At 34.5% G+C, this 11,909-nt stretch overlaps 1 protein-coding gene across 2 annotated transcripts; it reads right to left on the minus strand.

The window, feature by feature from the left end:
- Positions 1–516: 516 nt before the first annotated feature.
- On the minus strand, positions 517–7,443 carry LOC124837520 (uncharacterized). 2 transcript variants are annotated; one of them, XM_088113415.1, is made up of 9 exons: positions 7,218–7,443; positions 7,000–7,081; positions 6,718–6,825; positions 6,053–6,498; positions 5,461–5,646; positions 4,082–4,189; positions 3,551–3,754; positions 1,631–3,462; positions 517–1,120 (listed from the first exon to the last, which is right to left on the minus strand). In XM_088113415.1, the coding sequence occupies exons 3-9, from the start codon at positions 6,791–6,793 to the stop codon at positions 571–573; spliced, it is 3,402 nt and encodes a 1,133-aa protein (XP_087969541.1). In that variant the 5' UTR covers positions 6,794–6,825; positions 7,000–7,081; positions 7,218–7,443; the 3' UTR covers positions 517–570. The 2 variants fall into 2 exon arrangements, with proteins under 2 accessions (XP_087969541.1, XP_087969540.1); XM_088113414.1 differs by having other exon boundaries at positions 7,000–7,443.
- Between the last annotated feature and the right edge of the window lie 4,466 nt (positions 7,444–11,909).

Consider the following 11,909-nt stretch of genomic DNA (forward strand, 5'->3'; position numbering starts at 1 on the left):
ATATTTATGTTACCCATCCTATACCTACAGGATACTCAGATAATAAATATAAACCATACAAAGATAATAAGAACCACTTCATAATTTCCTAAAGTCGCACTTAAAAATCTATAACCCACCTTATAGAATTATAAACCTTTGGACATTGGTCTATTGAGCCAGCTTGATCTCTGGCAATTGGTTGCTGACCCAATAGCAAAGTCGGCCTTTGGATGTTGATTTCTGGCTCAATAACTGAGTCGACGTGGATCGAACTTTGTATGTTCATATCTAACCTAGTAAGTGAGTCAATCTTTGTACAATGATCTCTGACGTAATAATTGGATCGACCTTCTAAAGAAACAAAATTGCAGCTAAGCTGTAGCTTAAAAATCAGTCTCAAAGTCTATAGAACCCAAGTTCAGTGACAGCAGTTAATGAGACATCTGATATCATCAGCAACGTCATTGAATTATAGGCTTAAATTGAAGCAGAAAATAGTGATTAATAATTCAGTTGGCCAGAAAGTGAGCATACTTCATATGAATAATGTTTATTTTAATGGATACGCTTTATGAAATTGTTAGCAGATTAGCCAATTCCGGGTTTTGTAACAAAAAATACAGGTCCTGGGTTCAAAGGAAGGAGACTCCAATATGAATCTTGACTATCAACCATACAGCTATGCCACTTGATTCTATAAGAACCTACGGGAAAGTTAGACACATCAAGTGAGCAATGTGAAAACCCCTGCCCTTTCTCATTAGGTCTAAAATCCATGAATGTCTCCACAGCTACGCTATTACCATGGGCCCTACTGCGCATACCAATTCTTCTCTTTCCTGCCACACCATCCAAGACATGGCAAACCAACTTCTGGTTCAGTTCAAATATTTCACCATCTTTCCAAGCTTCAGATATAGACTGTGAGTGCCCCAAAGTTTGTCCACATGGCACAAGGAAGGACGTACTGCAATGAAGGATGCAGTAACACTTAGTAGACTTAACCAGCAGGTTTAGTGGCACGTTCTTTAATTGAAGACAAATATTCAATGTGATGTGGGAGCCATGCGCCACGGATATTTCAACCCCATTAACAGAGTCCTCATTGTGGAGAAAAAGTTCTGCCCCAATGAATGGTCTGCAAAAATAATGCAAAACAGATATTTCAACACCGTATTTTTCAGAGTTAGGAAACACAAACAACCACCAAATTGCCAACTCTTGGTCATGGCTTTGATCAAATTAAGTACTTTAATGGACTACAATTGTTCTAGATTTGCATATAAGGCAGCTACGTCATAAAATTGGAGAGCACTATACGTGTAAAGGTTCACAACAAAGAGAGCATATCTTAAACAATAAAAGAAAACTAATTCAGCATAAAATACTAACCAAATTGGGAAACCATTTCTTGAGACTCCGATAAATCAAACGAAAAAGCAGATTAATCAATTCCTATCGACAATAGTTTATAATTATATAATTCATTTTCACATGAAAAAGAAGATAAGGGACAATGCTAAAGGAGAAAATAATAGTCCATGTGACAATCAATACAATAAAATCACACTATAATACAAAATACACATACATTTAAACTTTCATTAAAAAGTTCTCACTGACAACAGTGAATAATTGATAAACATACCTTACTTTGAAGAAGTACTTTGGAATCCCAAGATGAATCTGCATCAATTTTATCAAAGTACTAGAAACTAGTGACAAAGCATTCTTGGTAAACTCAGATGCAGTTTTCTGAAGCAAGCGTACAGCACTAGAGACAGCATAAGTACAAACATTGACCACCTGTCTGTCTTTAAACCTAATGCTACAAGCTCGGTACCCGGATCCTGGAGATAAACAATTCTCATTTAGGTCAAAATAATTCAACAGCAAAGAGAAACTCGCTCTGGTTCTATTATCCACACACCAAAATAGCCTCTGTAAATTTTGTATTGTGAAAGCCTGTAAATTACTAGAGGATGTGACACCAACAAAAATTCTATGAGAATTTTGGTCTATATTAGACACTCCAAAAGCAGTTACAAATGCTAATACTGAAGAACTCAGACTATGAGCTGCAAGGACTTCAGAACTTTCACTGTCCATCCCAATGAAAGATGCTCTAAGTAGATTAAATTCTTCTGCTAGTCTGAACAGTTGTAAAGAAATTTGATTAAAATCTTGACAAGACTTCAGGAATTGAAGCTTATCATTACTCTCGGTCTCTACCTGATTTAAATTCTGATCCACGTTCAATAAAACTTCACTCAAAGTTTTAACCACACACACTAAATTTTCCAACACTCTAGCTCTTAATGATAAAAACCACCTCTGGAAACAAAATTCTTGAGAACTTGTTGCAGAGGCTTCCAAGATTTTCAAGGAGGAGCACAATTCCATATGAGACTGAGTAAGCTGATCATAGTAATTACAATCATAAATTTTCCTGGCAAGTCTTGGACATATATCATCCTTGTAATCACATGATAAAGGAAATTCAATAGTCCCCACCAACTCTATTATTGATGTGGTTCCCTGTTTTGGCTGCTTAGGAAGTTGGAATTTTTCTTCAGAATTAGAATAATGAAACAATGCATTTAACCAGCTACAGCAAGAAACAGACTTCACTTTCTGTATTAATGTCCTGAATATAATAGTAGCCAGCGACCATTCACCCTGACACGCTGCATGAGCACCAACCTTGTAAGCAGTCCAGCCATTTGTTCCTGTCAAGACTTTGTTTACAAACGTTGTGCATTTAATAAGACAACTCGCCGGATGTGTTTCATCATTCTCATGGACTAAGCCATCACATATAGGCTGACTGTGCAATAGCAAATGGTACAATAAGTATGTATAGCAATCAATTAAACTACACTGGCATACAATTTCGGCCAAAATATTCACTTTACTTATCACTTCAGTATCGATAGCACCAACTACATAAAGGTTGTCAAGGCATGCCACCAGAAATCTGTATATTTTGGAAAGAAATTTAAAAATAAAGGAATTTTGCTTTTTCCCTTTAAAATTTACAGCTAGATGAGTTGATCGTACTGCACGATCAGTAGATGCAACAATCACAAGATAATATTCAATTACTTCTTTTATGTTATCAAGTACCAAACAACCAAGAGAAGGATGATTTTCAACAACAGTTAAAAGAATCTTTAGCAGACGCTGGAGCTCCTGACAAATTGTCAAATCATTTTGAGAATCTGCAAACAATGGCATCAACAAAAGTTTGATATGATCTTTGATTAAAGAGATAACATGTGATGGAAGGGAAGAACAACCAAAAACATTCTCAATTGCTGCTCTGTCCTTTGTCCTACAACACAAATCTGCTAGAATACAAATGGCCAAGCAGCTCTTCCTCGAGCCTGGATATTGACTTGTGTTTTCAATAATAGTTTGAAGCCTCATAAACTCACGAAGTTCCATGTGAAGTGAAGAAGGCGGAATAGAAAGAAGGACCTACGAATGATTTAATGCATGTCAAACAAGTTCATATATCATAAGAAATCAAATGAGAGTCTCATTTTGCGAAGTACTGAGCTCAAACCTTGTGCAAGACCCTTAGAGCTTTATATTGCATGGGCATTGAAATTTCAGGTTCCTCCATTATGGAAAACAGCCCACGAATTATACCTGAATTATCTGAGTTCTCACACAATCCTCTTCTGAATAAAAAATACAAGCATCTTAATGCTGTTTCTTTTACATGTGAAGTTCTTTCTCGATTGAGAAACAAAAGAAGAAAGTCCACCTGAATCCAAATGACTTAAAAAATATTACACAAGGAAAGTACCGTACACTGTATATATTTGAATTGGGACCATCATCTATGTATGCTAAAGCTGGCTGTGTGATGCTTTATTTTATCACAAGAATAGTTTACTAGCCATTTTTCAAAGGAAACAATCTAGCAATGAGTTTCATGAACTTCATATTATGGATAACTAATAAAACAATCACATTCAGTTGAAGGAACAAAACACTTGCCAAATGGTCACACAATCTTTCAAACAGACATAAAAGCAAGGATCCTGCTCAACTAGGATGCTCAAAATCATATAGTAGGACAGATACACACCTGATAAGAGGTTAAAGGAATTAAAATGCAAGCCAGTTTTGAGAGCGAGTATAACATAGCAACCATAAAACCTTCATCTGACGAATTTAGTACCAACTCCATACCTGTCTGCATCAGATCAATCATCACATCAGAAAACCAACTATGATTGTTCGAATAGTGAATCAGACAAAAGAAAAAGTAACAAATTTCTTTGGGTTGGTTAAACTTAACAATTGTTATGCTATTAAGTTTGGAGACTGAACCATGGTTCAGGGAGCTCATTGGGCAATAAAATATATCAGCACTGTACTGTAAGAATTAGTTCTGTTTTTATTTTCTTATAAAGTCACAGTATTGGTTTGAACAAAAATTGAATTCTCTAACTAAATTGTTCTATGGCAATACGGGAGCAACACACCAGAATACATTGTTCCATAATCCACTAGTAGTAGTCCTAGACTCTTGATTAAATTGAAATGGATAATGCATTATAACTCAAGCAAATTCAATGCAGAACAGTCTACCACAGAAACCATAATATTATAACAGAGAGAAGCCACAAAAATAAACAACAGAAGATAAAAGAAGGAAGAAGAAAGAATCACACACAAAAAACATGGTTGGGTTAAAGTGTTAATAAACTTCAATCTATGTCCATGAGAGAATTTACTATGCATAGAGATTACAACATGAAGTTTCTCTTTCAATGAACTCTCACTCAACTCCAATAGTTTTCTGTTTTTATAATTGAACTCAACTCTCAATTAGTTTAACTACCCTTACAGGTTCCTATATATGGCGTACAATTATTTTAACCAACTACTGTGAAATGCACCTAAACATGTGAAGATACATGACCACTATCTGCTTGAGTTGAAACGTCACTTAGGCAACTGTTCTAGTCAATACTAATCACTGTAGAAGCTATGAGACTAGAAGTTCTACTCAAACTAACCATCACATGCTGGAAATGCATATAGTCTAGTCAAGTTTGACGGTTTAGGAATCCTAATAAGATTTTACTGAAGCAATCTTCACACACTTTGATGTACGCTTAGTGTTATGACAGTATATTACAGCTAGTTGAGGCACAATGTCAGGAAATATTTACAATAAACTAGATGAGCCAATTTCAAAAAATTAGAACTTCACTCCAACCAAAATAAAAGAATCTAGGTCTTTTCTTCATAATTCCTCTAGGTCACCCTGTTTCCACTTGGTATCTTGTTAATTACGTCCTAAGTAAAAGGTAAAGGAAGAAAAAGTAAAGGAAGACAACATAGATATATCTAGAAACAAAAAAATTTCAGTTATTAGAAATACACATAAACAGAAGCCAGCAGGAAGTCACATCACACAATATTATAGATGTCATAGCATATAAAATTTTCAAATACCTTGTACGCTTTATGTGAAACTGAATAAGAGGATTTGCATTTTGCCAAAACGCGGGCAGCAGCCAACTTTACTGGCAAAGACACTGAAGATGAACTCATTATATTAAATAACATCTCCACTGAAACAGATGCAAAATCATCTGATACCTCACAAAGGCACCCAGTGGCATACAAAGATGCTCTAACCTGTGAAATCTCAACACAACATTTCAGATGTATTGATACAGAAAATTAATTATAATAAAAGTGTCTTCAAATAAGGTCAGGTAAACAAGTTATAAATCAGAATTAAAGAAAATTTGGAGAATATTCCAAGGCATTCACCCTCCACATTTTATTAAATAAAGAGGACAAAAGATATCCAATCAAGCATTCACTGTCATGTATCAATCAATCCATTTAGAGTCATGTAAATCAAATTAAGATTGCAGTTCCTCACTTGCAATATATTTAACAGAAAAAATTGAGACATTGGAAAACATGATTTAGGTAAACAGGTAGAAAATCAAAGTAAGCATATCCAACCAAGAGGTGTTAATATGAATGAAATCAGACATCTAAAACAAAAGTCACACTAAGGCAGTTATTTTACCTCACAGTCATGAGCAGAAACAAGGCTAGAAAATATCAAGTACCGAATCTGAGCATTGTCTTTCAGAAAATCAGCCCAACAACCTAACAAAACCAAAGCCAGTGCCTTCGACTCCAAATCCCCACTATCAAAAACAGATTTTACTCTCGTTAACAACTCCAAGTGATTAGCTACTCTGGCCTGTGAAAGCAACCCTTTGCATTGATTTTTCTTCTCCTTATTGCGATGTTTCCGTTCAGACAAGAAAACCCTAACAACCGCAAGTCTGGTCTCTATGTCTCCTCCCCTAAAGGCATCAGCAAGGCGCAAGAGGATAGCATTGGCAAATATTCTATCTTCGCCTGGAACAAGACCAAACATAGCATAGGGAGCAATGCCAGATTCAGGTTCTCTACTCCATTGCCAAAGGCGAGGCTCCATTTCCAATATGGCTTTGACAGGAGCACCTGACAGTGATGAATTTCAAAAATCATAAAAACAAAGCAAACAAATGAACACAAAAAACTATAACAATTTTAACTTTAAGGCTTTGTATGGAGCGATAATACACAGTGAATGAGGCATTATTTGAATAGTCACCATTGTTAGTATAGCCCAAATTTCAAAGGAATAAAAGAGAATATAATGATGGGAAAAAAAAGGATGAAAGAAAATAATTAAATAACCAGGTTTTGCAGAACGGAGGCCCATTTCAAGTTGAATGCTCCATTCCATGGCACGAGCACCACAAGTTGGTTCCATGGCTAATTCTCTTCTCCAGGCAACGGTGCTAACTACAGAGGACAAATTGCAAACTCGGAATAATCGTTATTTCAAGAAGTTTTAATTGAAAATTTCCCATTAACAATTTGAAAATCTAAAACATTAAAATAATTTGCAAATTGATCCTAAAATTTTTCCATAAAGCTATTATCCCCCTCCTAAAGGATGTCACGTTCAATCCATACCTGATAATTTAAGCTGGAAGGAAATAGTATGAAGAAGAGGCAGCAACAGATGATAATCCTTCTATAATCTATCCTGTTAAACCTTCATGAAACAACACAAATGCAATTGGCTTTTGGAATTCATATACCCAACAAAACCAACCCTTCCTTCAGTTAACTATACTTCCTTCTTTGCGAATTTCAGTAATAAATTTCGCAGTTTGAACAATGGAAAGTACCCTGTTAATGTGCCTCGGAAAGTTACAGGAGTTTCTTCTTCATGATAGGTCTCGGGAGCATTTTGTGTCCTAGAAACCAAACATGTGAAGGACCTAATAAGAGGACAAAATTCGTTGCTTCCATGAACAACATATCTTTCAATCTCTCTTCAGTGGCAATTCTTGAACAACATTTCTTAGAGAAGGATAGCGAGGTGTTGTGCCTCCTTTTGCAATATGTGCAAGAGCGTGGAGGTGTAGGGGTGTAAAGAGATTTAGGGTTTTAAAAAAATAAATAAAATTAAATGGTAAAAATTAAATTAATATAAGGTATTTTTAGAATAAAAAAAATAATGGAAGGTGTATACTAGATCATTTAAAGGGTGCATTTTTATTATTTCTTTTGTTTTGATTCTTACTTTTTTTGGTTTTGTTTTCTGGGCAGGTGTCCTTTACACATATTATTCTTATAAGTTTGTTATAAAAATAAAATAAGAATTATAAAATAAAAAGATAAAAAAAATAGAAAATGAAAAAAAGAGTAAAACTACAAAATTGTAAAAATAGTTTTAATTTTTTTTTTAACACTTAATATCTTTTAATAACTAAATGCACAGCTTTAATTTATTTTCTAATTTAGACTTTCTTAAAAAGATACGTATGCAAATATTATTTTTATTTTATTTTAGGTACTTAGATAAATATCATTATTGCTTCATATTAAACCCTTATGCAAATACAATTATTTTTTATAATTTTATTTTAAATATTTATGTAAATATTATTTTCATAATAAAAATTACAAAAGGAAAATTACAAAGTAAAAAATGAAAATAATAAAAAATTAAATAAGAGTATGAGTAGGATTATCATCTAGTATTTAATTCCTTCAATCTAAAAATTAAATAATGGTATAATTATTATGTAACAACTACATAATTTTTGATTATCCGTTAAGAGTAGAAATAAATAAGAGCATCTTATCAAATTCACTTTCCAAAAATCTAAATTTTTCTATAATCATTTTTAAACAAAAACAAACTTTCCAAACAGTTTGTTCAAGAACTACTTAATATTTTAAATGAGAATAGATCGGCCCAAAAAACTAAAAGATATATTTTGTTATTTTAGAGTATCGTTTTGGGAGATAATTGAACATTTTAAAAAGCATATCACTATAGCTTCACGTATTTAATTAAGGGTGATAGGATACTAATATCTTTAGTACGCGTAACATATTACTTCCGAACATAGAATATGATTTTTTGCATAGCATGTCTATTTTCATAGTTTTTTAATATTTTTTAAAAATAAATTATGGTGATGAGTTCAAAATCTTTTTTTTTCTAAACTTTTTCTTTTTCATCTTTTCATCACGATTCTAATTGCGACACCGTCTAATGTGTCAATGTAGTTCATGCAAAGCTGTAAACATGTCTGGGTTGTGGTCTGACCAAGGTGTCGTCAGACTGGGTTGATGAGTTGTTAAGTGTCGGGTTGTTTATCTTTACTTCGTAAGCTTGAACCAATTCGATCATTGTTGGTGGAGCTCGGATGTTGTTTATGAAGCTTGATCTTCATATGGGAGGTGCTCGAATGTTGTTGGTGGAACTCAGTCTTTATCTAGGAAGAGCTAAGATGTTGTTGGTGGAGCTCGACCAATACTTATATATAACTCGGTCTTTCTCATATTAGCTCGGAAGATATCATCAAATATTTGAGTTCGGTGTTCATACCTAACTAAATAAATTTCATACTATTAAATAATATAATTCGTTGTCTCCGATGATACCATTTTCATGTTTGATTCTGTTGCTTTATTTTCAAGTTATAACAAACATATTATCTTTTTGCTTATTCTTTTTTTTTACTCTGATATTTGATGAAGTTGATTGGAAGATATATAATGTAACATCCAAAATACAGTTAAATACTATAAATCAGAATTAATTACAATTAACAGTAAATCAATGCAGTCTTAATATTAAAAGATCAAGGTTCAAAGCCGAACGGCTTAATACAGGAATAACGAGCACCAAAACGAAAACAGGGATAATCTAGAACGAACGGTTTTACAAAATAATTAACCGAACGTCAAAAATGGAACTAACATTTACAATCCTAATCTAAACGAGCGCTCTAGGGCTCAGCCTTGACTTCCACCTCGACCAGATTTTCTTCTTCAATGATGTCCTCCAGAGTGGCCTCACCTTCTACTCACATCCACACGGATGATCATTGCAAGACAGGACGAACGTACATATACAATGGACAACACAAGGAAAACGAAAGGGTAAGCTTATATGATTTAATTCATACAATCAACAAGACATTTATCACTTACAATTCATACACAGCACATAACTTAACATAGAAAATACATATATAGATAGATATACTAGACAGACCGTCCGGACTGTATGAACCGTGTAGCTACAGGCGTCCTTACACCCGAGTGATGTAGTAACTGGGATACACTCAACAGCTGCCACTCGAGGTTAGCTCTATCCAAAGTACCCCTAAGGAATAGAACCTCCTGCCATTCCCACACATGACTACTCTCCTCTACTTGAAGATGAGCATCACGGAATATCAGGATGGACCAAGCCAGCATTAGCAATAACCACAGTCATACTTTACCAATCCAATATTTAACATATATGAGACGTTCCTCCCTGGAACGCTCGTCCAAAATCCAATATCATAATATCGCTCCATATAGCGTTCACACTTTAAATTATCATAATTCATCATCATTTACATTTTTAGATTTAAGAGCATAAAATGACGAACGCTCAGTCCTCTGAAGAATTAGGACGAACGTCCAGATAAATGTACTGGATGAACGGGAAATATATAACGAACGTGACTATCTGTTGGGTCAGTTAAATGAACTAACTCGGTTGGAGGTATATTGGTACTTAGAAAAATTTCATAATAAAGACCTTGGACCAGATCTAATGTAAGAAGGAAGATCAAGAATACTTGGAATTATCTTTGTAGAATTTTGCATATGGAAGACCGATGCCAGTAATTGAACGAACGTAAGGAGAAATGAATATTTTAATACTTGAACGAACGCTATTTTATCCAAGTGGTTATTCCATAATACGGGCGCTTGGTATGAGACCAAACACCGCTTATGACGAACGCTAGGTAGATGACCGAGCACCAATTATGACGAACGCTTGGTATAAGACCGAGCGCTATTTAGGACGAACGCTTGGTATAAGACCGAGCGCTATTTAGGACGAACGCTTGGTATAAGACCGAGCGCTATTTAGAACGAACGCTTGGTATAAGACCGAGCGCTATTTAGAACGAACGCTTGGTATAAGACCGAGCGTTACTTATTTTAAGGTGTAATTTAATAATATTTAATTCAAGGTATACGACATCTCTATGTTGAACCGAACGCTCAACATAGTAATTCAAAAGGGGACGCTCGTTCTCGGATAGAATTCTTTCCGAATGAAAGAATTCCATTCTAAGTCATTTTCAGGGAAACCGAACGGTATAAGACCGTACGATGACGAACGTATTTTATCATAGGGAATTATCATATTCAGATTTGTTCAACTATAACAGATTTCCAGATTTTAACATTTCAGTTTATACTTTATACTTCATATAAATATCAATTCATCAACTTTATAACATTCATTTCAAATAATTCATATTCAATCATCATCATACAGATTTAATTCATACACCAAAATATCCAGGATCATACTCATACATCTCAGTCATCATCTTTCATGCATTCATACTCATACTGTATACATACATTCATTCATAAATCAACAGGCATTCTTTTTCATCAATCATACAATCAAAATACGAATTAAATATATAAGCTTCCCTTACCCGGATTTGTACGCACTTGTCCTAAACTCAAGATTTTTGGCTTCGTCCAACTACTGTTTGTCTACCCTCAACGGTCACTTAATTTTCTTCAACTAAATCTAACCAAAGAAACGCAGAACATCAGCTTATACCCTTGCATGCAACTGAATCTGGGTTCGCAGGAAATCCATAAACGAACGCCTAGGTTGGAAAACTTACCGGTTACGGAATCGAAAGTGGTTCGGTCCAAAACGAAGCTCACGGCGTAGTGAACGTTCCTACGGTTCTGAATGTTGAACGGAGAAGAAGAGAATGAGTAACAGTAGAGAGAAGTTGAAGCTTCTAGAGAGAAGATGGAGAAAGTGAAAGGTTGGTTTCTGAGGAAGAAGATGAGTGCGTGCAGGTGAGTGAGAGGGTTTTTCGAAAATTATTTTTGTTCCTTCCAAGTCCAGACGAACGAGCGTCTTCTCTGCTGACACCTGCACCCCCACTTCTGATTTCAGAAGCTTCCAACGTGACAAGTGGCGCTCGTGCATGCAGTGCTTGGTGCGTTTTTAATGGCTCTGCGAATGACGTGATGTGCATTAATTGCGATTTGACAGCTAATTTGGAGAGTTAATTTTCGAGGCCTTACATATAACAACTTAAGGTATAATAACCTCTTCTGTATCTTTTTTTTTTTTTTTTATCTCATAGCATTTGTTACTTACTTAAAATATGATTCTTGTACCATGTATGCATGATGTACTGATAAGAACTCCGAAAGTGATAATATATATATATATATATATATATATATATATATATATATATATATATATATATATATATATATATAAATTTAGAAAATAACTAAATTCAGCTTTG

This window comes from Vigna umbellata, chromosome 4 (assembly GCF_029865625.1).
Source record: "Vigna umbellata cultivar VRB3 chromosome 4, Vumbellata_1.0, whole genome shotgun sequence".
In the NCBI taxonomy this organism is placed as follows: domain Eukaryota; kingdom Viridiplantae; phylum Streptophyta; class Magnoliopsida; order Fabales; family Fabaceae; genus Vigna; species Vigna umbellata.

Coding starts and splice junctions, on each gene's coding strand:
- LOC124837520 (XM_088113415.1), bottom strand. CDS start 6,793: ATGGAACCAACTTGTGGTGCTCGTGCCATGGAATGGAGCATTCAACTT. Junction 6,499..6,717: donor CCTCCGTTCTGCAAAACCTG/GTTATTTAATTA, acceptor CATCACTGTCAG/GTGCTCCTGTCAAAGCCATA. Junction 1,121..1,630: donor AAGTACTTCTTCAAAGTAAG/GTATGTTTATCA, acceptor TTATTTTTGCAG/ACCATTCATTGGGGCAGAAC.